The sequence below is a fragment of the Felis catus genome, chromosome E1 (genome assembly GCF_018350175.1).
Source record: "Felis catus isolate Fca126 chromosome E1, F.catus_Fca126_mat1.0, whole genome shotgun sequence".
Lineage (NCBI taxonomy): Eukaryota > Metazoa > Chordata > Mammalia > Carnivora > Felidae > Felis > Felis catus.
The window spans coordinates 9792809-9820162 of NC_058381.1; the positions used below are offsets into that span (position 1 = coordinate 9792809).

Here is a 27354-nt window from a genome sequence, read left to right on the forward strand (position 1 = left end):
CTTTTTAACAATTTACTTTTGAACTCAGACCAGTTGGCAAAGGGGTCGGCCTTCCTGCCCTGCTACCTTGTTTTACAACTGTGCAAATGAACTCTCATGGAGACACCCACAGGAAGAGACTGTCTCTCTGAAAACACCTATAGTTTTTCCAGCACCACGACGGGACCGTGAGCGGAATCACTGTGGAGATTCAAAAATTCTTAAATAAAACCTGGAGTCACAATCCTTACTTTCAGTAACCCCTGCAATTGTGAAAAAGCAAAAACATTCTCCACGTAGGTGAGTAGTCCGCTAGTTGACGGTAATTTTTCACAAATCACCAACCAATAAATTAAGACTGGGTCGCACTGAAACTCAATCTGCTTTACATTCTAGTTTCTCATTAGACTCAATTAAAGAGGAGCTAGCTGGGTGGTAAGAGATGAGCTTAGAAAGCAGGAAAAAATTTACATCTGCAAAATAGAAAATTTGCGTCTTAGTCTAATCCTGGAGGATCTGGACCTCAGGATTTCTAGTATTTTGTTTTTCTTATTTAGTAAGTTATTTTTTATGAGAAACTCAAAGATTACGGAATACATACAATGTTGTTGTAGAGTCTCTAGTTTATTATGAAAGGATTCTTCCAATAGTATGTACACAGAAACAAAAATATCTGTTTACCATTCCCACTCACACCCCCCGCCCCCCAAAGGCTTACCAACAGTAACAGTGCTCCTTCATAGCACCTACAAAAATTGCCTTTGCCCTAGGCCAGGGGCTCTTTGCAACACTTCTGAGGTAAAAACCTCCATCTACCTACCTTGTATGTATATACTTGACACGCTATGAGGCAGTGTGATAAGGCTCTTTGAACACAGTAGTAGTCTATTCATTTAGGGTTATCGGACAAAATACATTCTCCCATGGCTACGAGACAATCTCATTCGTTTCCTACTTACAGATGAGGATACTGAGACCCAAACTCGAGAAGCCAGGACCAAGATCCAGATCAGTGATCCTTCCACTGTATAAGCAGAACATATGAGAACTACTGGGGAGATTTTACATACTACACTTGTTAAGGCCCGACCCTGAGACAGAAGGTTTGGGGGTGCAGCCTGGGCACGTGCAGAGGACTCTGTTCAGGGACCTAGGCTGCAAAGGAAGCGGAGTCCTCAAACAGCACTGACAAGTGTTCATATCCTTCCTTTTCCCCCCTCTTTCATAGTCCTATAGAACCAGATATGAAGACATACAGTTTACTTTGATTTATAATTAAACGGGTGTGTTTTCAAGGGCCTACTTCCTACTTTAAAACTTCATGCTGGGCGCTGGCACAAACCACGACAATGCTTTTGCTCCGTTATGCATTAGGTCCCACACTGAGCTTCATGAAATAGGTAAGAAAAATAACTCACCATAATCCCCCTTTGCCATGAGACAGTTCTGTTCTTCCAGATATTGATAAAATAAAAAAGGTATAGCAAATCAATGGATCAAAATCGTAGGATAGAGATGCCTGGCTGAATCACCACACCCACCCCGAAGGCCAACTGGCCCATCTCCATCTACAGGTACACTTAGACCAGCACGACAGCACCACACCATACGGTACGACGGAAAGCATCACTTGACATCTGTCCTTAGAGGTCAACATCAGCCAGGGGTGAAAGTCGTCTTTCCTTTAAAGAACAAAAGCGGCAGTGCGTACAAATTGTCCTTCACCACAGCTAACTGACGAGACGTGAATATCAAGGAGAAAGGGTTTAAGCCATTGATCTGGGTGCCACTGAGACTAGAATAACCACTGTTACTTAAAATTCCCTACAACAAAAAGGGATTTAGCGCTTCATAAAATTAAGTGAAAGGTCTACTTTTTCTTGACAGCTCAGCCAGCTCTTCCCTGATGTGCTGTATAGAAACCTCATCTCTTTTCAGCTCTGCTTGCTTCAGTGCTTCCTGGTAGATCTCTTTTGCTTGTGCATATCGTTCTAAAATAACCCAGAGAGAAGGGAGAATAAAGAGAAATGTAGGTTTTCAAAGTGATTCTGAAAGATTCTGAGAGCAAGCACTAGCGACAGTTCAGGTCTAACTTGCTGTGTGCTCATTAAGTGACAGGCTGGCCCTGCCTCCTTTCAGCCCCTGTGACACGCTGGCTCGCTCGGAGAGGCTGTGAGCCGGCCTAGCTGTACAGCACCAGGGCAGCGAGGGCCGGGGGCCCTCCGGTGCCCTGGGGCCCCGACTCCATCAGCCGAGCACGCGGCTGATGGAAATTTTCTTTAGCTCCATGTGTTTGACGGGCTAGTGCAGGACGACACAAGTTACGTGAACTGAACCCAATGGTACTTCAACCAAACACATACCCTTTTTAGTACATTCAGCCAGCCTTTGAATCCCGGAGCTTCCTGACTGCCCCTCGCCCTCCCTACAACCGTCTCACAGCTGCAGAAATCCAGTGACCCCTTCCCTCAAGCAGGCCCGGCGGGCTTCCACTGCCCCCTACCTCTGTGCATCAGAATTGCAGCGAGATTACTGAGCAGCATGTGTAGCTCAGGATGTTCTATCTGTCTCGCCAGATCTGATGCCTTTTGCACATAAACACAGGCCTCATCAAAGCGGCCCTGTGCATCCAGGGTGGTAGCCAGGTCACTCATCAGCACGATGGTCTACACACAAGAGAAAAAACAGCCATTTTTTTAAAAAACAGCCACACGGATTTAACATTAATTTGGAGTCTGGTAAACTGTGGATACATGCTTAAGAGTTCACGTTTCCTAGCACGTTCCACAAACATGAAAGACATCAGCCTTTAACAAACTGATATGTATGCGTATATATATATGTGTGTATATATGTATGTATATATATATATATATATATAAAACAAACACGTATATCATTCACATTGTATGGGGGACAGCATCAGTTTGGCTCTCTGGAAAACAATACAAATCTACCAAGTAGGGAACAAGTTATGACTTATTAATCTAATCATCAAACTAGAAGTACCAAGAAAAAATACTAAACGGCAAGATGAAGCTGTAACGATCTCCTGGTTCGGCAATCCTGAGAAGCCAGCCTCCAGGGCTTTATTTAACGTCATCCCTACTGGTGACTCTGAGACTCATCGAGAAGAACCACATATATTACTGATTTAGGAAGACTCCCACTAAGAGTTTTTAAAATTTTGGTACTAAGAGAAGCAGACCCTACCCCCCCCCCCTCAGTTCTAGCACTTGGTGGTTTGAATTCCAAGTTTGTCTTCTTATTCCTCAGTAATATTCCATTAAAGGGACTCTAACCTAAATCCCTTTCCTGAAGAGAGTTCACAGCCCAACAAGTTGCCCTGCCCATCGACCTGAACCTTGGGACGTGTTCAGTCCAGTTAAAATGCCTGTGTCCTGTGCTGGGGGTACCAAGCATTCTGACAAGTGGTCCAGTTCTTCCTTCTAAGAATTTAATGTGAGAGACGAGAAAGACCAAAGTTCAACGTGTTCACTGTTCTAACAGCGCTGCACGGTGTGGTTTAATTCTATGTCTGTGGTTTTTACTTTGTAATGTAGTCCCTTTCTCCTTTCTGCCCTCCTCCCCCAACTTCCCCTGGCATTTTACCTATGCGGTGAGGGAGACAAGAATCTTCATGCATTAACCTGTTCCTCTTAATGATTCTTACTAATGTTCCTTATTACAAAATACTGTGCCATGTACCCTCAAGGCCTGGAAGCTCATGGGTGCCTGGTTAGACCTACCTTTTATAAAGGCTGCTCTGCTGGGTGAACCAAAATGCAGGCAGAATGCTCTGGATAACCGATTAGAGGTCTCAAATCCTTTGTTTTGTTTCGTTTTGGTTTGTTTGAAGTAATCCCTACACCCAATGTGGGACTCAAACTCTCGACCTCAAGATGAAGAGCGGCGTGCACTACTGACTGAGCTGGCCAGGTGTCCCTCACCCCCTTTAGGAAACAAGCAGTTGGGGGCAGGCAGTGGAGGGAATACCTAGCACCTAGCAGCATCTGCTGCTGATCTGCTCCCAACGAGGGTGGCATTTCACACCCGGAAATTCTAAACCTTTGTTTTACAGTTCCCCTCTCTGTTTTCCTCCCTTACCTGTGGGTGTCTTTCTCCTAGTATTTCTTCAGAAATCTGCAAAGCTTTTTCATACATCCTCTGTGCCTGTGCCGGCTGCTTGGAGAACAGAAGGTAGCGGGCATAGGTGTCTAAGCACATGCCAAGGAGGAGGTGGGTGTTGGCTTTCTCTTCCACTAAGAAGGAAATAAGAGCATTGCTGGCATATAACGACAACACAGAAAGTGAGGCAGAGAACTGGCCGAGCTTCCTTAACATTTTGCTTGTTATCAAGGCCCACAAATATTTTCACAGTACCGGACCCCCTGAATGTTACACAAAGGTGACAATTTAGGTGGATTCTCATCTAAACTGGTCCCTAGACCCAATTTCAATGTGTGCAGGAAGGCGGGGAGGTCCCCCCACACCAAGAAGCAATTCTTAGACACCAGCAGGTGTGCAAGAATGCACTCATTTGTGTGTGCAGAGATAGCATCAGACTCCACAAGGGTTCAGTCCTCCTAGACTGCAGCCCCTTCCTCCATCAGACACCAGTCATAGCCCTGTGCCTCTGACCTCCAGCTAGCGATGGGAGTGACCGCCATGACCCCCTCTAAGGACACCAACTGCAATTGCGGGTTGTGACCTGTGCTTCTCAACAACTGGCTGTAAATCTGAGGGTCCTAAGAAACCCCTCCTTCGGTTACATTAATTTGCTAGAGCAGCCCACAGAACTCGGAAAAACATTTTACTTGCTAAATTACTGTTTATCATAAAAGGCTAGCACTCAGGAACAGCCAGATGGAAGGGATGCACAGCGCAAGGGATGTGGGAATGGGCGGAGCTTATATGCCCCCTCCCAAAGCACCAACAGTCCCCATGCCTCCACGTGATCTTCAGCCCAGAATCTCTGTGAGCTCGGCCTTCTGGGTTTTTATGGACGCTCTATTACATAGGTATGACTGACTGAATCATTGGCCATTGGCCACGGATTAAATTTACAGCCCCTCCCCCCCTCCACCAAGGTCAGGGATTGGGACTGAACTTCCAACCCTCTACCTTCACAACCACCTTTAGGTGTGTCCATTCACATAACAAAAGACACCTTTATCATTCTCAACACCTAAGAAATTCCAAGGGTTTGGGGAACTCTGGACAAACACCAAATAAAGATGTGAAATATATTTTGGTCATGTGAATGAACAATTATATCTTAAAATCACAATACCACAATATCCATTTAAATGACGAACTTTGCCCCACATTTCAAGTAAAACCTTAAGTCCACATATCAAAGCATGGAGTATTATTTTTAGGTTGAAATTGTATTTAGTAGAAACAGGTAAAGATCAATTCCAAGAATGAGTTAACAAAGTATAGGGCAAATGAAAGAGTTTTCAGGTGCAAAAGTGGCAATGCAGTTAGGAACAGAAAACACTCAGAATCCCGAACTAGAAAGTCACAAGCCAAATTGAAAGAACAGTTCATCCACTTTTTGAAGAATAATAAAGGCTGCAATGATTATCAACTCTTGACAAATTACAGTACTGACTACACACTGTCTGAAAACGAACCAACTTCAAACATCTAATGCCACATGAACTGGAGAACGCGGATCTCAAGAACAGGAACTTGCACGAGACCCAGAAAAGAGGATACAAATAATAGAGATGGTAATGACAAGGAAATTCTGCAAACAGCTCTGCTAAAAGTAAATGTTCACAGAAAGGGCTTAAAGAGACAGTTTACCTCCGATAAACGTATGTAACCGAACCATTACACACTCAACTGACGGTGGTCAACTGGGTTTATTCACCAGCAAATTCACGTGAAACCCCTCTCCTTCCCTATTGTCAAAGTTGCAGAAAACTTACAAATGGCATACAGAGTGTGAAGATGACGATGTAACCAAAGAGCGGGATGACCAATTATTGAAGAGAGAGTTTAAATAGGACAAAGTAGCTGGGGTGGATGAGAATAGCTGTTGACACACTATCAGAGGGTAAAAATTAAGAAACGATGCGAAGCAGAAATCCGAAGTTACTTACTTTGACTTAATTATATGCAAAAGGTATATAATCATGTTAAAATCGAACTCGAAGTACTTTTAAATAGGTCGCCTTACAAATATATTTTTAAAAACATTAAATGAAAGTTATTTTCCTAAATATCAAAGTATACGTAAATTTGTGGATAAATAAAACCAATATAAAAACGCAAACAGAAAATGTGCAGAGCCCATATTTCTCCATTGGAAGGAATTACTGAAACAAAGTATCTAACTATGAGCACTCTTAAAAACGCTGAGCAAAAGCTTATATAACCAAGCGGCAGTTTGACATCAACGGTTCTGTGAGATAAAATGAGAAAAGGTAGTTAAAAATGAGAATAATGAGACAAATCTCTGTGTTCCCTCCAAGTACAAAGGTCTAAGACAATAAATTTTTAACAGAAGATTCAGAACTAAAATACATGTTCTTTGAGAATATTTAAAGACAGAAAATGTTTACCACATACCAAAAATATCACAAAACAATGTGTAATTATTCCAATTCTAGAAATCCTATGCGTGAAAAATGACTACTGACTCATATTTCTGGGATTTCTATTCTCTTTAACTAGAATGGAAGAAAACATAGTAAAGCATTTTCGAAATAATGAGATAAAACTGTAGCTATAATAATTTCTCACTGTTAAGAAAACACGCATTCGACTTCATATCGCACACTATGATATGAAAAATGAAAATATTTTTTGGAGAATCTACTTCTCTAAAAACAAGACTAAGAGAAATAAAAGGCTCCATAATAAAACCTGTAGCATTACAGCCAAATAAAGAGAAATCATCATGGCTTTAATAATGCACAAAAAAGAAGAGCACCTGGATGGCTCAACTGGTAAAGCAGCTGACTTCGGCTCAGGTCTTATCTCACGGTTTGGAAGTTCGAGCCCCACAGCGTGCTCTCTGCTGTCAGCATGGAGCCTGCTTCGGATCCTCTGTGCCCCTCTCTTCCCTCCCCTGCTTGTGCTTGCTCTCTCTCTCAAAAATAAACAAACATTTAAAAAAATCACGTACAAAAAAAAGAGTTTCTTTTCTAAGCAGTAACAATATAGTTTCTGGGGACAGCTGGGAGGCTCAGTCATTTAGCCATCCGACTCTTGATCTCAGCTCAGGTCATGATCTCACAGTTATGAGATGGAGCCCCATGTTGGGCTTTGTGCTTGGCAGCGAGGAGCCTGCTTGGGATTCTCTCTCTCCTCTCTCTCTCTCCCCACTCACGCTCATGTGCACACTTTCAAAATAAACTTAAAAAATAATTTCTTGAAATATTAGTATAAAAACTGCTAGAAATTAGACAAGAACAAATCAGCCAATAACAGCTGAGAAATACACTGGGAATCTGAGAGGCAGGTCATATTTATTTCCTCAAATTTAAATAATTCTTTTTCTCAGATTATTTCTAACCAGACAAAAAGACAAGCTACTTCAAATCAGTCCATGAGACAAATAAGATCCATCACAGAAAGTTTTACTCAAAATATTAGCAAATGGCATTGTCAGCTGCACTAAGAAAACAACCAAGTAGCATTTATTCAGGGAAGGAGAATGGATCAGCATACTTAATGTATCAACATATCAAATTAGATGTGCATAAAAGCAGACTACAAAGCAATTCGGTAAGATAGTGGTTCCAACAGAGGCTTTTGATTCCAGGAATAATGACTAATGATCTGAAAACCCTTTTGCTTCAAAAATGAGATAAAGGATATCCTTTTACATGCACAGCTGAGCTCCCAAAAGAAGGAAATCCCAAGGGTCAAACAAGAGGAGTAAACTAAAATCCAGAGTAGAAAGTATGGGACTTAACAACACAAAAGCCCAGTTTCTTTTTTTTTTTTTTTAATTTTTTTTTTCAATGTTTATTTATTTTTGGGACAGAGAGACAGAGCATGAACGGGGGAGGGGCAGAGAAAGAGGGAGACACAGAATCGGAAACAGGCTCCAGGCTCCGAGCCATCAGCCAGAGCCTGACGCGGGGCTTGAACTCCCGGACCGAGAGATCATGACCTGGCTGAAGTCGGACGCTTAACCGACTGCGCCACCCAGGCGCCCCCAAAAGCCCAGTTTCTGTAGGTTTTGTGGAGCAGCCTGAGTGTCTCTGTAATCCAGAATTGAGTTCTTGGGGCGCCTGGATGGCTCGGTTGATTGAGCGTCTGAGTCTGGATTTCAGCTCAGGTCATGATCTCAGTTTGTTTTGGAGCCCTACATTGGGATCTGTGCTGAGACTGTGGAACCTGCTTAGGATGCTCTCCCTCTCTGTCCCTACCCCACTTGTGTGCTCTCTCTCAAAAACCAACAAACAAACTTAAAAAAAAAAAAAAAAAAAAAAAAACGGGTGTCTGGGTGGCTCAGTGGGTTGAGCGTCCGACTTTGGCTCAGGTCATGATCTCACGGTTCCTGAGTCTGAACCCCACAACCCCACATCACATCGGTCTCGCTGTTGTCAGTGTGGAGCACGCTCCAGATCCTCTGTCCTCCTCACTCTCTCTGCCCCTCCCCCCCACTTGTGCACTTTCAAAAATAAACATTTTAAAAATAAATAAAAATATTAAAAAAATAATAAAGGAATTGAGTTCTTCAGCTTTTGCAAATCAGAGAATTACATCTGAAGCCCCTTGCATAAAACCAGAACGACCCTTGTCGTAGGTTTTGTATGCCCCCCTCCCCCACACCCTCTCCCTACCAGGGACCACGAGGAAACTTGCATGGCCCAGCCTAGGATCTAGATGGAAAAAGGACTACCACAGAAATCTCCAATCATAGGCCTGTGCCACATGGAGCTTGGTGTCTACATTTATCTATTCATTTAGGCTTGGACCTGAGCGCCTGAAATAAACAAAATCATTCTCATCTTATAGCTAAAACCCTGCTGAAAATGAATTTATAATCCAAACGTAGTAAGCATGAAAATCCACCATAACTGAGGTTCGGCACACAACAACAAAGGAGGCCTCACCCTCAATAATTTTAGATAAGCGACAAATCCAACGACATAAACTAAGTGGGTTTAAAATAATTACTTATATGTCCAGTATGATCCTCCTCAGAGCCCTGAACTTGTGTCTATACTTTTCTTCCTTCAGAGACTGCCACTTGACTTACTCCCTCCAATTCTTCAGGGTTCTTATCAATCAGACCTTTCCCAACCCTACGCAACAGCATACAGCCCCAACACATTCCCTGGACACACATTCCCTCACATACACATCTATGGAGCTCTCAATCGTCTTTGGACACATCAACCATTTACTGGATAGTGTTTTGTTTTGTTTTGTTTGAGAGAGAGCATGAGTGCGGGAGAGAGGCAGGGGGAGAGAGAGGCCAAGCTGGCTTCACACTCAGCACAGAGCCCGATACAGGGCTCGATCCCACAACCCTGGGATCATGACCTGAGCTGAAATCAAGAGTTGGATGTTCAACCATCTGAGCCACCCAGGCGCCCGTACTGGATAGTGTTTATGATGGTGTTTTTCCTCCACTAGAAATCAAGCTCCAGGAGGCAGCAACTTTCTTTTATTTATAGCTGCCTCTCAGTGCCTAGTAATGTGTCTGGCACATAATAGGTATTCAATAAATAATTTTTTGGATGACTGCCTGAGTGATCAAATAAAAAGAAAGAATTAAACACATAAAGGTACTGAACTAAAGATGGAAAAGACATAATGAAACTAAAAATTACAGAATTCAATGACACTGGCGCTCCAGGAATCTATGAAATCTCAACATAGAGACATCATCACAGATCAGTGAGAAAAGGGTGATCAATAGTTCTGAGCTACAAGCCTACCCATGAAGGAAGGAAAAACTCCATCACTACTTCACATCATATTAAAAAGTCTACGTGAAGACTAAATGTAAAAGAGCCAAATATTCAGAAGAGACTGTCTTTCTGACCTTAAAAGAAGTATTTTATTAAGCAAGACACAAAAGACACAAATTATAAAGGAAATCTCAAAAGAGTCTATTACATTCAAATTTTAATCTCTGAGTGTGAAATATCCTCAAGTGAAAAGACAGGGACACAAAAAGATATGTAGCCTACAAAATATAAATTTGAGTATTTTGCTCAAATACATAAAGAACTCTTATGATCATTAAGAAAAAGACAACCCTTCAAAAAAAATAAGCAAAGGATATAAAGAGACAATTTTCAGGGCAGGAAATCAAACCACGTTGGTAAGCAATTTAATTCCACTCTTAGGTACGAACCCTAGGGAGTATCTGACAGGCAGGCACAGAGACACAGGTCCCAGAATGGTCAAAGAGGTATTATTTTCCATAGTAAAACATGAAGAAGCTTCATGACCACCTACTGAGAACCATAGTATGTTCCTCCAGTGGGATACTAGACCACAGTGCAGGGAATGAACCAATCAGGGCTATCTCTAGCCTGTATCACTCCTTACCCCTCACCCTCTGCCACAATGGACCAATTAGAGGGAGTCACCCCTTCTAGACAGATGCAACACCAGCAGACACGTGCTTTGACAAGTAAACAGGCCTTTGTGACAGGAAAACTGATGCTGTCGTATCAACATCGATAAATCTCAATGTTGTGTGAAAAACTGCAGAAACAAGTGTTCAGTATGATACCATTCATATAAAGTTTAAAAACATACTAGCCCCACTATATACTGTTCACTGATACGTGCAAGTGTAATAAACAGGCCTAAGAATGACAAAGATCAAAACTGAATTCAGAATAGTACCTACACCAGTAAGAGTCCACCGGGGTTTAAAATTAGAAAAAAGAATTCTGAAGCACACATGGTAAAGTACTTAGACTTGACAAAGCTAAGGGGAAGGTATACAGGCATTTGTTAAAGTTGCTACACTTCATTTTTGCTTGAAACCTTTAAAAAATTTTTAGAAGACAGGCACAGAACTTTTCTGAATAGTAAGACAGTAATATGGAACATACACTGGAGAAATTCCCAAAATACAGATAAGAAAACTGAGGTAGAGGGAAAACATAAAGGATAGAGAAGAGACAGGCTAGTATATCAGTAAATCACATGCCTGAATGAAGGACCAGACCAAGCAGAATTAAAGCAGGAGTCAAAGATGTACTAACAGCTCAAGAGAGTAGAATCTTAGAAATGAAGGTTCATTACAGACTAGGTAGTGTTCAGAAAGGGACTAAGCCCCCTAACCTTATGCTAATAAAACTTCCAACTCCTACAAAGCAATCAGGCAGGAAAAAACAGGCTATCTCCAAAAGCAAAGCAGTTGGCTGCAGAATTATCTGCAATAAATCTCAGTAAGTCAAAATTCCAGACTGTCGAGAAAAAACAAGTGGGGAAAAGGAAAGACAAAAGAATGTTAAATTGTACTCGTCTCATCTTATAGAAGAAACTGAAAACGATTTTCTTCCTGAGCCAAATAGGTCTTATAAAATTTTTAGGTTACCCCTAATAGAACTGATTCCTATGAAAACCCTGAACCTGAAAACTCTACGTATGCCTTCCTTCCAAACCGTGAGTGGAAGTTGAGTGAGGAAAAGACCCCTCTAAGAGGGACCTGAGACCAAAAGAAGTAACAAAACGGAAAGCATTTTTTAAAATGCAAAAATTAAACAAGTATCACTCTCAATACTAATTTTATATACGCTTTGAGATTCTGTATCATAAGACAATGACATTCAGATTAGGCTTAAAAAAATCCAAACACAGTCTTCTACAAAAGACACACTAAAAACAAAATGACTTAGAGAAAGTTTAAGAGTAAGATACAGCCAAAACGTAGAAGTAAAATTTATGACCATATCTTAGGTAGGACAAAAAAAAAATCATTTTTCAGATGAAGGGATCACTCACAATGAAGATACATATCTGGAACTGCTTAAACAGGAATAAAAACATGTATGAAGAAAAAAACCAGAAAGCCAAATCAACAAGGATATAGGACTTGAACAATACTATACGCCAACTAGATCTACCCAACATGCACAGAACATTCTACCCTACAATAAAGGAATGCGCATTCTTCTCAAATGTACATACAACAGTCTCCAGGACAACCATAAAGTGGGCCATTAAAACTAGTTTCAATAAATTAAAAGGACTGAAATCATACAAAGCATGTTCTCTGACCACAATGGGATCAACTTAATCAACAACAGAGGGAAATCGCGGAAATAAATGTATGAAAATTAATCCACACGCTCCAAAATACCCAACGGATCAAAGAAGAAATCACAAAAATTAGAAAATACCTTGAGATAAAGGAAAATGAAAACACAACACACCAAAACTTATGGGACGCAGCTAAAGCAGTAGAGGAAAATTTATAGTTGTAAACACCTATACTGTATTAGAAAAGAAAGCTTTAAATCAACAACCTAATCTTTCACCTAAGAAACTAGAAAAGGAACAAAATAAACCCAACCCAAGCAGGAGAGATAAACCAAGGAGAAACCAACAGTCAGGAAGGTCCTACATAAATTGGGAGTGGTAAACAATACGGAGGAGACAAACTATTTAATAAGTGCTTCACAGTCCAGCAAACTCTTCCACAGTAAGTACTTAATGAGTGCTAGCCACCCTAATTCCCCTAACAACTCTACACGGTAGACATAGGTTCTACTGCTATTCCTGTTTTACTGATGAGGATCGCAGAGAAGTCACATAACCTGTCTGCAGGTACACTGTGAAGAAGCGGGAGAGCCAGAATTCAAACTCAGGCTCCAGACTTTGAACATTCATGACAACAAATACACGACCAAAATGACTTCCACTTTCCCAAAGTGTTTTATCTAAACTATGAAAATGAATGAAACTTTCAGGTTGAGGAGAGGAAGAGAACAATATAACAATATAAACAATATAAATATAAACAATATAACAATATAGCAATATTGTTATAACAATATAACAATATAAAACCTCTTGAAGACAGAAAATAAATCCATGAAATTAAGAATTAGGGAAGGAAGGGGCGCCTGGGTAGCTCAGTCGGTTAAGGGTCCGACTTCGGCTCAGATCATGATCCCGTGGTCCGTGAGTTCGAGCCTCCCCATCGGGCTCTGTGCTGACAGTTCAGAGCCTGGAGCCAGTTTCGGATTCTGTGTCTCCCTCTCTCTCTGACCCTCCCCCGTTCATGCTCTGTCTCTGTCTCAAAAGTAAATAAATGTTAAAAAAAAAAAAAAAGAATTAGGAAAGGAATATGATCTCATAACAGAATACTGTCATTTGTGCTTTAAAAATATAACTCCATAAGGGCGCCTGGGTGGCTCAGTCAGTTAGGTGGCTGACTTTGGCTCAGGTCATGATCTAAGTTTCTGAATTCAAGCCCCGCATCAGGCTCTGCTTAGGATTCTGTGTCTCCCTCTCTCTCTGACCCTCCCCCACTTGCACTGTGTGTGTGTGTGTGTGTGTGTGTGTGTGTGTGTGTGTGTGTCTGTCTGTCTCTCAAAACTAAACATTAAAAAAAATTTTTTTTAATATAATTCCATAAAGTTCCTTCTAGGAAAATATAGGCCTCCAAACTTCTTTCACCCATGCATTCAAGATACTGAATTGAATTATTTATTTTAAAATAGGTTCCACACCGAACGTGGGGCTTGAACTCTCCACCCTGAGATCAAGAGTCACATGCTCTGCCAACTGAGCCAGCCAGGAATCCCCATTCAAGATGTTTTTTTAAATTTTTTTAATGTTTAGTTGTTTTTGAGAGAGAGAGACAGAGTGCAAGTAGGGGAGGGGCAGAGAGAGAGGGAGACACAGAACTAGAAGTAGGCTCCAGGCTACGAGCTGTCAGCACAGAGTCCAACACAGGGCTTGAACTCACAAACCGTGAAATCATGATCTGAGCGAAAGTCGGAAGCTCGACCAACTGAGCCACCCAGGAGCCCCTCAAGATATTTATTAACATCATGTTATTGCCACTGACCTAGACACTGAAATCAAATCAAGAAAATGGAAGAAATTTAAATGTATGAGTAATCAAAGAAAGAACAACAAGACGCCAGAGAAACCCCTCTAAAGTAGATCTGGCCCATATGGTTTCCCGGATCCTACCAGGAATAGATCACTCCCATGTGATATCCCATACCTATTCCAGAATGGCAAATAGAGAAAGCATACCAACGCATTTTACCACATTAATAAAATCCTGTGATGACAAGCACAAGAAATATACTATGGATTTCACATAAGAAAATATATGTAAAGTTCTGAATAAAATATCAGCATTAAATATTATCCTGAAAGTACACTTAACAACTAATTAGTAGCAAGTCTGGTTTGCTCTAGATACATATAAATATATCTATTTATAATTTGGCACCAAATTAAATATAAAACAAAGTTGTCCAACACCACTATTATTTAATGTTGTTCTGCGGTCATAATCAATGAACTAAATTTAAGAATGGTGGGGAGGAGGTGCCTGGGTGGTGCAGCGGGTTGAGGGTCCGACTCTTGGTTTCAGCTAAGGTCGTGATCTCACAGTTCGTGGGTTCAAGCCCCACATTGGGCTCTACGCTGATGGCACGGAGCCTGCTTCAGATTCCATCTCTCCTTCTCTCTGCCCCTCCCTCACTTGTGCTCTCTCGCTCTCTCACTCAAAAATAAATAAACTTAAAAAAAAAAGATTAAGAAGGATGGGGAGAAACACAGAAGTAGATCTAAAAGGAAACACCATGATTTCTTAAATGTAAAATTATACATCCAGAAATAAGAATATCAACTGAAAAGCAAATGGTGTAGTAAAGTGTCCACTGGAAAACAAATGTAACAAAATACCTGTCACATCTACATGAAAAAACCTGTAAGAGTCATGCCAGGGTCCTCAATGGAAAGACTCCACACAGGCATGCCTCACTGTATCACACTTCACTTGACTGCACTTTGCAGATGGTGCGTTTTTTACAAATTGAAGGTTTGTGGCAACCCTGCATGGACCAAATGTATCGGTGCCATTATTCCAACAGTTTCGTGTTGCTGTGTCACATTTTGGTAATTCTCACAATATTTCAAACTTTTTCATTATTATATTTGTCATGGTGATTGCTGATCAGTGATCTTTGATGTCACTCTTGTATGTAATTATTTGGGGGGCACACAAACTGCATCCATCCAAGACGGTGCATACCAGATGGTGAGTTTAGTTTCTGACTGACCACCTACTGGCTGTTCCCCCATCTCTCTGCCTCTCCTGGGGCCTCCCTATTCCCTGGGACACAACAATATTGAAATCAGGACAGTTAATAACCCTACAATGGCCCCTAAGTGTTCAAATGAAAGGAAGAGTCACATGTCCCTCATTTAAAATCAAAACCTGTAAAAGATTCAGCATCTCAGAAGCTGAGACAGGCTGAAAGCATGGCCTCTTGGGCCAAACAGCGGTGTTGTAAATACAAAGGAAAAGTTCCTGAAGGAAAGGAGAAAGGAAAAGTGCTAGTCCCGGGAACACACGAATGGCAAGAAAGTGAAACAGCCTTATTGCTGATGTGGAGAAAGGCTTAGTGGCCTAGATAGAAGGTCAAACCAGCCCCAACGTTCCCTGAAGCCAAAGCCTAATCCAGAGCAAGGCCCTAATGCTCTTCAGTTCTGTGAAGGCTGAGAGGTGGGGAAGTGCGGAAGGAAAGTCTGACACTAGCAGGGGTTTGTTCGGGAGGTTTAAGCAAAGAAGCCTCTCCATAACATAAATGTGCAAGGTGAAGCAGCAAGTGCTGATGTAGAAGCTGCAGAAAGTTATCCAGAAGATTCTAGATCTTAAGATAATTAATACATGGGGTGCCTGGATGGCTCAGCCGGTCAAGTATCGTATCAGCTCAGGTGGTGATCTCTCAGTCATGAGATCGAGCCCCAAGTTGGGCTCCGCGCTGACTCAGAATCCCTGCTGAGATTCTCTCTCCTTCTCTCTGCCCGTCCCCTACTCATGCACTTGCACACGCTCGCTCTCAAAATAAATAAACTTAAAAAAAAAAGATAACCAATACACTATACCAAATAACAGGTTTTCAGTGTAAATTAAGCAGCTTTCTAATGGAAGAAGATGCCACCTAGGACTTTCATAGCTAATGAGGAGAAGCCAATGTTTGGCTTCAAAGCTTCAAAGGACAGTTGACTCACCTGCTAGGGGCTAATGCAGCTGGTGATTTTATGTCGAAGCCAATGCTCATTTGCCACTCCCAAACTCCTAGGACCCTTAAGAATTATGCTAAATCTACTCTGCATGTGCCCTAACAATGGAACAACAAAGCCTGGATAAAAGCACATCTGTTTACAACATGATTTACTGGATATTTTAAGCTCACTGTTGAGACCTACTGCTCAGAAAAAGTTTCTTTTCAAAGTATTCTGCTCACTGACAGTGCACCTGGTCACCCAAGAGCTCTGATGGAGACGTACAGGGAGATTAATGTTGTTGTCATGCCTGCCGACACAACCTCCATTCCGCAGACCATGGATCAAGGAGTAATTTTGACTTTCAAATTGGGCAAAGTAAATTGAAAACCTTCCAGAAAGGATTCACCATTCTAGGTGGCATCAAGAACATTTGTGATTCATGGGAAGAGGTCAAATAATCAATATTAACAGGAGTTTGGAAGAAGCTGATTCCAACTCTACAGATGACTTTGAGGGGTTCAAGACTCCAGTGGAGGCAGACAGGGTGGAGGCAGACAGGGTGGAAACAGCAGGACAGCTAGAGTCAGAAGTGGAGCTTGAACACATGACTGAATGGCTGCAATCTCGGGATGAATCTTGAACGGATGAGGAGTTTCTTCTTATGGATGAGCAAAGGAAGTGGTTTCCTGAGATAAGATCTACTTCTGGTGAAGATGTCGTGAAGATTGTTGAAATGACAAAAAGGGTTTAGAATATTACATGAACTCGGTTGATAAAGCAGCAGCAGGGTTTGAGAGGATTGACTCCAATTTCGAAAGAAGTTCTACTGAGGGTCAAATGCTATCAAACAGCATCATATGCTACAGAGAAATCATTCATTAAAGAATCAATCAATCAATGTGGCACACTTCATTGTCTGCTTTTAAGAAATTGCCACGGGCATGTGTGTGGCTCAGTCGGTTAAGCATCTGACTTCAGCTCAGGCTCAGATCATGATTTCCCAGTCCGTGGGTTCAAGCCCTGTGTCGGGCTCTGTGCTGACAGCTCAAGAGCCTGGAGCCTGCTTCTGATTCTGTGTGTCCCTCTCTCTCTCTGCCCCTTCCCTGCTCACACTGTTTCTCTCTCAAAAATAAATTTTAAAAAATTAAAAAAAAAAAATTGCCACAGCCACCCCAACCTTCAGCAACCACCACCCTGATCAGTCAGCAGCCATCCACACTGAAGAAAGACCCTCCACTAGCAGAAAGATGATGACTCCCTGAAAGTTCAGATGATGGTTAAGTTTTAACAACAGAGTATTTTTCAATTAGGGTATATACATTTTGGGCGGATACGTATATTTTTTAAACATAATGCTATTGCACACTGTAAACGTAAGTTTTATATGCACTAGGAAACAAAAACTCATTTGATCTGCTGTATTGTGCTATTCACTTTAGGGCGGTGGTCTGGAACCGAACCCACGATACCTCTGACGCGCCCCTGTATTGCAGAGACAGTGTAGTGAGTGACTCCCCTCGCTAGCACAGCTCCTGTTTGTTCCAGCATCCATTCTTTTCTCACACGATTCAGGCGGAGCGGAATCCATCCACTGACAGGAATGGATCCTGGTCAGTTTTAGAGAATCATGGTAATCCCACATTTCCTGTCAAGGACTGGGTTCGAAATGCCGTGTAACCCAATCCAGCCAATGACCGATAAGGGTAATCTAATTGGGAACTTCTAGCAAAGATTACCTTGATTCTAAAAGAACACCAAATAAGTTTTCTTTTCCTCTGCACGTTGCCATTTCTGGATAAGGTTCCTGGGACCTAATACAGTCCCTTTTCAATCACAGTGGGAACGTGAAGAGAAAGTCAAAACACACTGAGAATGAGTGAGGAGGGATGGAAAGAATCTCCTTCTTCAGGATTTCCATGAGCTGTGTGTCAAGTAACTCAACAGCCTGCCCCTTTTCAATGAACTACCAGTTACATGAGAGTAAGTGCCCTTAATGCGTAACTGAAATTCTGTGCTATTTGCAGTGAAATGCTAACTTATTCAGAAGGCAATCTCCTCAAACTCACCGAAAAATATAATGCAAATCTAATAATTCAGTCTCAAAGCATTTTGGGGATTTGACAAAATGATCTAAAATGCATGTAAAAACTGAGAATAAAATGGGAGGAAATCTTACCAAAGAAGCATGCGTGAAACCTGTTTCACTGTGTAACTCAAACGTATGCTACCATATAACTCAAGCAACATATACTGTTATAAAAGTCATCAGATGAATGAATCGAATGGAAACCCCCAAAAGAAACTCAAGCATATGCTAATTTATAGTTAAGTATGTAACGACAATAGATTATCATCTTTAGGAAAGTAGTGACCAACTTCACACCCAAATTAACCACCAATATGTTAAGAAGTTACATGTTAACTCTGTTTAGAAATAAAGAAAAAATAAATTTAAAAAAATGAGTGAATATCTGATTTCAAAGCTGAAAAATACCTAAGCATTCAGCTCCAGAAAAGCAGAGACTTCTGCCTCACTTGCCTCTATTGAATCCTACAATATCTGGCCTAGAATAGCTACTCAACATGTATTCAAAATTCATGAAAGCAGGGGCGCCTGGATGGCTCAGTCAGTTATGCATTTGACTCTTGATTTTGGCTCAGGTCATGATCGGTCTTTGAGTTCGAGCCCTGCATCAGGGTTTGCGCTGATGGCACAGAGCCTGCTCGGGATCCTGGATCTCTCTCTCAAAATAAACAAACGTTTAAAAAATTAAATTAAATTAATAAAAGCAAAAAACATACACATAAACAAATTCAGATCTAATTCCAAAAAGATCACAGGCAAGTGCAAGTCATACTGTGTGATTCATTTATATAAATTTTATTTTATTTTTTTTAATTTTTTTTTTTTTCAACGTTTATTTATTTTTGGGACAGAGACAGAGCATGAACGAGGGAGGGGCAGAGAGAGAGGGAGACACAGAATCGGAAACAGGCTCCAGGCTCTGAGCCCTCAGCCCAAAGCCCGACGCGGGGCTCGAACTCATGGACCGCGAGATCGTGACCTGGCTGAAGTCGGACGCTTAACCGACTGCGCCACCCAGGCGCCCCTCATTTATATAAATTTTAAAAAGAAGCCCTCAAAAACAAAACAAGATTCAGCAGAATAGTATCTCTGGGGTGGGAAGGAGAATGGGGCTGGGGCCAAACACACACAGGCTGCAAAGGTGGGTCACTGCCTGTTCTTCTCATTCATTATTCCTTAAACTATATAGATTTTAGTTTCACATTTCTTTAAAAAAAGTTTTTTTTTTTTTTATGTTTATATATTTTGAGAGCGAGAGAGGGTGAGAGCAAGGGAGGGGCAGAGAGAGAGGGAGAGAGGATCCCAAGCAGGCTCCGCATTGCCAGCGCAGAGCCCAATGTGGGGCTCAAACTCAAGAACCATGAGATCATGACCCTGAGCAGAAATCAAGAGTTGGACACTTAGCTGACTGAGCTACCCAGGTGCCCCTCATGCATTTTTTTAATTAAACAAAAAAACCCAAAGCTCTGAGCTCTATAGACACAAGTAAGGGAGAAGAAAAAACCTGACAGGATAGAGTTAATATTTTTACAAAACAGCACCAATAAAAGATCAACCCCATTGCTTACCAAAGAAATGGTAGTTAATGCATCACTGCCATATCGCCAATCTGGCAAAGGTTATAAAAATCAGTGAGCTTTGTGGAGAAGTGGCACAATGCCTTATCACGATAATAAAAACTAACAATGGCTAACACTTGAGTAGCTGCTCTCTGTGTACATTGTTCTAAGTGCTCTATGGATATTAACTCATTCAGTCTTCCTACTGGTCCCTACGAGAGAGTACTGCTCTCACCCCCATCCTGAGGATCAAAAGCACACAGGGATTAATTAATTTGACCAAAGTCACAAAGCAAATAAATGAGCAGATCCTGAAAATGTAAATTAATACAGTCCTTTTGAGGGCAATTTTGCAATATGCGCCAACAAGTTTAAAATGTGCTCCTCTGACCCGGAATTTCAGTGCTCAGAATCTGTCTTATTTCATAACAGAAGACGTCACTTTCATGAGGACATACCGTTCTGGACAGAACACATGCATTCATTTATCTCTCCTCCCTCCCAAAACATCACTAAAATCAATGTAAAAGGATGAAAAAGATAGAAAGTTACAAGGAAAAGCAAAGTAGAGATGACAAAGATCAAAAATTGTGGGCGGTGACAAGCAGAGAAAAAAGTGGGAAGTGACTGAGCACATGACAGAAAGATCAGGACTGAATGCTACAAACAGCTAGGCCAGCAAGAAGTAAGCCAGTAGGTACCAGAGCCCCAGAAAACCTTAGGAATTCAGAGCAAATACTACGGTCAACAGAAGAACTTGTCAAACACATAAAAAACAAGCAACAGAAAAAAATCCAGTTAACTACTGACTTCAGAGGAAACAAAGAGTTGTTCACACAAAAGAAAATGCAACTACATGATCACGTTACTTGGCTCAACAGCTAACGCTACTCATATATTCATAATATTATAGACACGACCAAAAGTTACACTAAATGTTCCCTTTTCTGTAAGCTAACAGAGTCTAAAAATACTAATTACAAAAATAGTTTTATGTGTTATTTTAGAAATATGAAGGAAAATACCGGAAGAAATTGGTTAAGAGTTGAAAATTACCCTACGAAGATGTGTGGCAAGGAAATGTTTTTAAATTAAGTCTTATAACATCCTTTGACTTTTGATACTATATAGATAAGAGTAATTTAAAAAATTGTTCCAAAAAATTATAGAATATCCAGAAAAACACACATAAGACATAAATGCCCTATAAATCTACCAACCAGAAGTAATCACTGTCTACATTTTGGTATCATTCAGTCCTGCTCTATACCTACATTTAATCTACATATTCTAGAAAAGTGGGCTCCTCCTACACTGTTTAGTAATCTACTGTTTTCACGTAATTTTGTATGCATACTTCCTCCGTAATTACGTACATATTTATAATATGAGAAACAAAATAAGTACCCTAGACCAAGTTTATACATGAACTTAAGTAATACGCTTTTGGGATAGTTAGTAAGGTAAATAAAAAGCACATAAATTTGACAACGGATGTACTTTGTTTAAAACTGAGTGACAACAGGGGTGCCTGGGTGGCTCAGTCGGTTAAGCTTCCGACTCTTGATTTCAGCTCAGGTCATGATCTCAAAGTTCATGAGTTAGGCCCCACATCCGGCTCTATAGAGGCAACGCAGAGCCTGCTTGGGATTCTAGGTCTCCCTCTCTCTCTGCCCCTCCCCACCTCTCTCTCTCTATATATATTTTTTAAATTTTTTTTTCTTCAGTGTTTTTATTTATTTTTGGGACAGAGAGAGACAGAGCATGAACAGGGGAGGGGCAGAGAGAGAGGGAGACACAGAATCGGAAACAGGCTCCAGGCTCCGAGCCATCAGCCCACAGCCTGACGCGGGGCTTGAACTCACGGACCGTGAGATCGTGACCTGGCTGAAGTCGGACGCTTAACCGACTGCGCCACCCAGGCGCCCCATATATTTTAAAAATAAATAAATAATTGAGTGATATTTCTTTAGAAAAAATAGGATTAAGAATAATGTAACATTTTCTTTATTGCATAACTAGTAAAATGTAAAAACCATGTTTATAACAGAAATTAGTTTGCTGTTTCCAACAAGAGTTCCTGGGCCTAGAAAAAAGTGTTTTCACAATATACTACTAAAAAAAAAAAAAAAAAAAAAGCACATACAGTATGATCCCTTATTTCTTAAGATGTAAACAGCACAGGGGGGAAAACAAGTCTGGAAAGACATACACCAGAAAATAAACAGTAGTTCCTTCTTTGTAGTATTACAGAAGATCTTTGTCACCTCCTTCCTAATGCTTTCCTAAATTGTCTTACATGCACTGGTATTATTTCTGGAAGTCGGAAACTTTTAAGGAACTGTCTATAGTCAATTCTACAAATGAAAGACAGCAAGAGTGTAGATAGTTCAAAAGTGAATCATTTGATAGCTAGACTCATCTTTACATCTTTTGTGAATTCCCTCAAAGCCTCTACACCACACTGAAACTTTACTTGGGGCCTATCTGGTCTTCTGTTCCTACATTCAACAAGTGCTGAGCCTGTATTACATGTCAGGCACTGCTCTAGTACCAAGGATTTAGCAGTGAACAAAACAGCTGAAAGCTCTATCCTTCTTTGCTAGGGAAGACAAATACTAAAAACACTTGGAGCAAAAATATACTTTTAGTGGCCATACAAACATGAGCACACAACGGACACACACACACACTCCTACCTTCAAGTGTGAGGAAGAAAAGTAAAGGATAGGTGGGAAGAGATGATTGTTTTAGTTAGGGTAGGCCTCCTGAGGAAGTGATACCTGAGCAGAAAACTGAATGGCCACGCAAAGATATGGGAGAACAGGCTAGGTGGAGGGAATAAGTGAAAAGGCCTTGAGATGGCAATGAGCTTGTACAGAACAGCAGGACCAGTGTGGTCAAAGTGGAAAGAGCAAGGGGGAGAGAAGCAGTAGGTGATGTAGAAGTAGGCAGGGGTCAAATCATATAGGACTTTACAAGTCCATGCAGGGATTCTGAAATTTATTCTAAAGGTGATGCAAAGGCACTGAGGTTTAAAAGATCACTCTGCCTGTGGTATGGATAACAGACTGTGTAAGGCAAGGAAGCAGGAAAACTCTTGAGGAGACTATTTACAGGTGTTTGGGCAAGAAACAATAATATCCTGCACCAAAGCAGTAGGGCAAGAGGATGAGACATGGTCTGATATGGATATATTTTGATGCCTGATCTAAGATAACTTGATGAAATACAATCAGGAATGAGGAAGGAATCACAGGTGATTCTTAGGTTCTTGGCTAAGCAAGTAAATGAATGGTGGTGCCATTTACTGACTGGGCTGACTGGCAGAGAAGCAAGTTTGTGAGTGGCAGAAACCAGGAGACCGATTTCAAACATGTTATGTGTGAACTGACCAGCAGACATTCAGGTCAAGACGTCAGGTAGACAATCTTACCCAGTTCATGTCTGTAGTCCATGTGTAAGTTGGGGATGAAGATGTATAACTGGTATTTAAAGGTATGGGGCTATATGTTACCTCCTAGGGTGTGAGCCCCAAGGTCTGCTAACTTTAGAGGTGGCGAAGGGGAAGGTGAGTGATGGGTAAGGTGTCCCAGAAGCGAAGCGAATAAAGCGTGTCCAGTAGGAGTCAAAGATCACCTGGGTCAGCGCTGCTAATAAGCCGCGTAGGGAAGGTAAGGCTTGAGAACTGGCAACCTTGATAAGGGTGGCTTCGGTGCAGTGGTGGAACAGAAAAACTGGTTTATGTTTAAGAGAAAACTGGAAGACAACTGAATAAAAGTAACTCTTTCAAGTCCTATTTATTGCTTTAGGGACAAGAGTTGACTGCTCTTTCTCTAAAGCATCTTGTAGCTCTTGGCATACAGTATGTGTGAAGTAAGAATTATGAAATCAGTGTCGAATCTGATAATTCCCAATATTTCAAACCATATTAAGAAACCCAAATGGTCGAGAGCTAGAGCTTCCTGACCATCCCATTTTGTTCCTAAAATCGTTCTTTACACTCTTCCCTCGTAATGAGGATGAACTGCAAAGACCTCAGTTTTCTCTTCATCTTTTATGACTTCGTACATATCTGGTACCAAAAGGTAATTAATTAGCATTGTGACTGGTAGCTGAACCAAGAGAAAAGAAAAAGACCTCTCCTTTCTGCTCCCCAATTTTCCAGAGGTCATATATAATAAAAGTCAACAAATAAATGAACCACTGAAGGGTTAAACAAACAAACAAACAAACAAGGTCAAGTTATTTAAACAAGACATCTTATCCCAAACCCTCTGCTGAGATCTTAAAAATTGCCACTTAATTCCCCAAATGGATAACTTGCCCTCCCCCAATTCAGATACCTTTCCCTTTATCACAATATAACAATGCAGCTCTGTGGCAAAAAAGGCAATGTCCAGAAAACAGTCAGGTCTCCCTACCTGACAAAATGTCTTCTGCTAATTCCTTTTCTCTTTCAATTTTTTCCTCTAGGGTTGAAATGCAGAATTCATAGCCAGCAAGAGCAAATTCCTGTCTGTAAAGCAAAGATCAGCAATCGGCTGTTCACCTTTTCACAAACTCCTCTTTTATTCTCATTTTCCCAGCTTGGGTTTGAATATTGTTAGTAAGTGTAAGATGGGAAGCATCATCTCCCACTAATAGTTTCAAGTGACTCAGTTTCTCCATTTGGGAAATGGAGTCTTACACCCGCTCAAAGTAATACTATTATGAACAGAGGCTAAGGCCCCCTGCACCAAGGGTTCTAACTACTGATCTCATGCAACTTCTGGAGAGGTTTATTAACTTTATTAGCTTTCCAACCTGTACGTCTTCAATGAAAGCTTCTTTTATGTAAATGGAATTCCTAATTATGGCAGTAGAAAGCATGAAGCCTTCTCTAATCCTGGACCCTGAATCAATTGGAGAGGACACCCAAACGTCAGGCAGACTGACCTAAAGACAACCAACTGTCAACTGCTGGTTTCTATAAAGAGATGCACAAACACAACAGAAATTCCTTCTCCTTCCAGAAGTTCACCCCCGGTTTTTGCCCTTCTGCTATGGCGAAGCACCACTACAAAGATTGCCCCTTCTCCTCTAGTGCTTTGCCAGGGGATAACAGATGACCCCACGTTGTATTCTGTTCTCAGAACAGAAGTTTCTCCAGACCCAAACCTTGGCAGGAGGGACCCTATCCAGCCAGGACATGGAGCAGGGGGAGGCTGCCCACTAGATGTTTCTAGTCAGAGTAAAATGCCTATTAACAATCCCCCTACTATTATCAGCATTCCTAAGCCCCAAGTCTAGTTATGTATCTTCTGCCTCATGCTTCTCTTAATCAAACTAAATGAAAAAATACTTTTGAGAAGGGTATAGAGGAACTCACAGGCTAATTACCAGGGGCTACTAATACACTTGTGCCTGTATGAGAGCAGCAGTTCATCTTACTCTCCACTGGGATTGGCTTTGGGCTTCTTTTATCCTAGAAGTTCATACCCCATCGACATCCAGGCCTGTTTGTTACTCCTCCAAAAGAGACAGATCCCAGGTGCAATGTTCCCCAGCACAAGCCAACCTCAAAGCTCCTCCAAAGACTTGAAGTCAAAGGCCCTCAGAAGCTCTAGCCTATCTAGTGTCCAACCAAATGCAGGTTCTGCTGAGAATGAAGGAGCTGGTGACCAGGGCAGCAGGGACCCGTGCCAGAGCCCCTGGCCTCAATAAGCACTCATTACAGCATTAGGTGTGAGGTCATTCCAAACTTCTGGTAACCAACTACTGTAGCAGCTAAAAACCCAAGGAAAAGCTAGTCTTAGATCTTCTCTTAAACATACTCTACAAGATCTAACTCTCTAGAGGAGTTCTCTGCTTACATCTTAGGTATTTCTCCTTTGAACTCCGCCTAGACAGGATGAAAGGCACCAGGCCTCACTCATCAGTGTTCCTGAGACCTCTGGCACACATCCACATTATTTTCCAAAGCCTTTCCTGTGAAGCATGAAGATTCTCCTTTATAAGGATTTAGAACTCACATAGTACTTTTAAATGAGCATTGATTTCCTATCCTACTTATCCAGAGGTCACTTCTCCACTCCTAGATCTTTCCCCTTCTTAAAACCCAGCTACCTGATCACCTTTACATGCTTTAAAAACACTGTCTCCTGGACTAGCCACTGAGACACTCCCATGCCAACCCCCTTATCATTCAACTATGTCTAATTTCCTGGTTTGTTGATACTTCCATCCAAAAATGGTTTCTTCCAAGTATATTATCCCCAAAAGCTTTTACATTACTCCCTCCTCTTCTAGAAAGAGCTAAAGTTCTAATGGTAACTTCCCTTCCCAGTTCAGGCAGGAACAGAATGCTCGATTAGCTTTGTCACAGTGCAGCCAGAGGCGTGAGGGCTGTATGTCCCATTCAAGAGGCTACTGGAGGCAGCAGGGCAAAACTTGGAAAAGACTAAAGATTTCAAAGATGAGGGAGGGAACGCTTTGAGTGTAACACCCAGTGTTTTTGAGACCCAAATGACTGGAAGGTAAATGAAAATTATATAACATCCTGGGGTTAAAGTTATCTGCCTACAGCCCAACTCCCTGGTGGCTGCCACACCTAGATTCTGACTATACTTACCTATTTTGAGCAGCATAGATACTGGCCAACTTTAGAGAGATTTCAATTATCGCATTGTCTTCCTGTTGGGAGAAAGAAAAATGAAGAAAATTCACAAGTTAAATTTCCTCATGGATTATTTCTGATCAACGTCTAGACTGCCTTTGGCCTGAAAACCATAGCTTTTATCCTTTTGGAGGAATTAGGCAACTGAATTCCTCAGCAACCATGTTTTTGCATGAGTGAAAGACTGGTAGTTTCTATACAGGTCCAAGGGGAAAAAAAATAATCCACCTTTTTTTTTCACCAAAGCACATGTTGGTGGCTGGGTGGAGTTTCCAGGAAGCAAAACTATTTTGAAATCTGCTTCAGCTGGGGCCCAATCCCAGGCAATGTTCTTACCTGTTGCATGCCCCCTCCAAGCAGGTAACTCATGGTTGCTTTAAAAAGTTTTTCCGCCTAAAAGCATAAGGAAAAGATTTTTCTTTTACTTGGGCCCCACTATCTATATGACACTGGATTCTAAGTATTAGTCTGATGTGTCACCCCTTGTAAAACACAACACACACACACACACACACACACACACACACACACACACAGAAAAATATCCTTGTGATGGGAAAACAGACAAGAATACCAAGACCCCACATCCTCTGGGCTCCTTAAAAACTATTCTGTGATGAGCAGAAACAAACTACAGAAATTAACCTTTCGTCCAAACCTCCTGTGGCAGAGACTGCAACCTGTCCCCTAATTATTCACTCCCCCACTTTTTTAGTTATAGAATCTTCTCTGTTTTAACAGGTCAGCCTCCTTTGTGCCTAGGTGCAGTCATATGATGAAGTTTTGGCCAAGAGATGCAGGTAGAAGGAATAGAAACAGTTTCTAAATTCTATTTTATAAGGAAGCTGCCTGCCGCTTCCCTCTTCTTTCTT

General features: G+C 41.4%; 1 protein-coding gene across 4 annotated transcripts in view; it reads right to left on the reverse strand.

The window, feature by feature from the left end:
• The window catches only part of TTC19 (tetratricopeptide repeat domain 19), a 41668-nt gene that overhangs the window by 11082 nt on the left and 3232 nt on the right, over positions 1-27354 (reverse strand). For 2 of the 4 annotated variants that reach the window (XM_023244084.2, XM_023244087.2), the window contains 6 exons: positions 26819-26875; positions 26438-26499; positions 24249-24343; positions 4087-4241; positions 2483-2645; positions 583-1970 (listed from right to left, as the gene is read on the reverse strand). In XM_023244084.2, the coding sequence (XP_023099852.2) occupies positions 1837-1970; positions 2483-2645; positions 4087-4241; positions 24249-24343; positions 26438-26499; positions 26819-26875 (666 nt within the window). In that variant the 3' untranslated portion in view covers positions 583-1836. Of the gene's footprint in view, positions 1-582; positions 1971-2482; positions 2646-4086; positions 4242-24248; positions 24344-26437; positions 26500-26818; positions 26876-27354 lie in introns of those variants that run through there. The other 2 variants (XM_023244085.2, XM_023244086.2) reach the window with 1 other exon arrangement.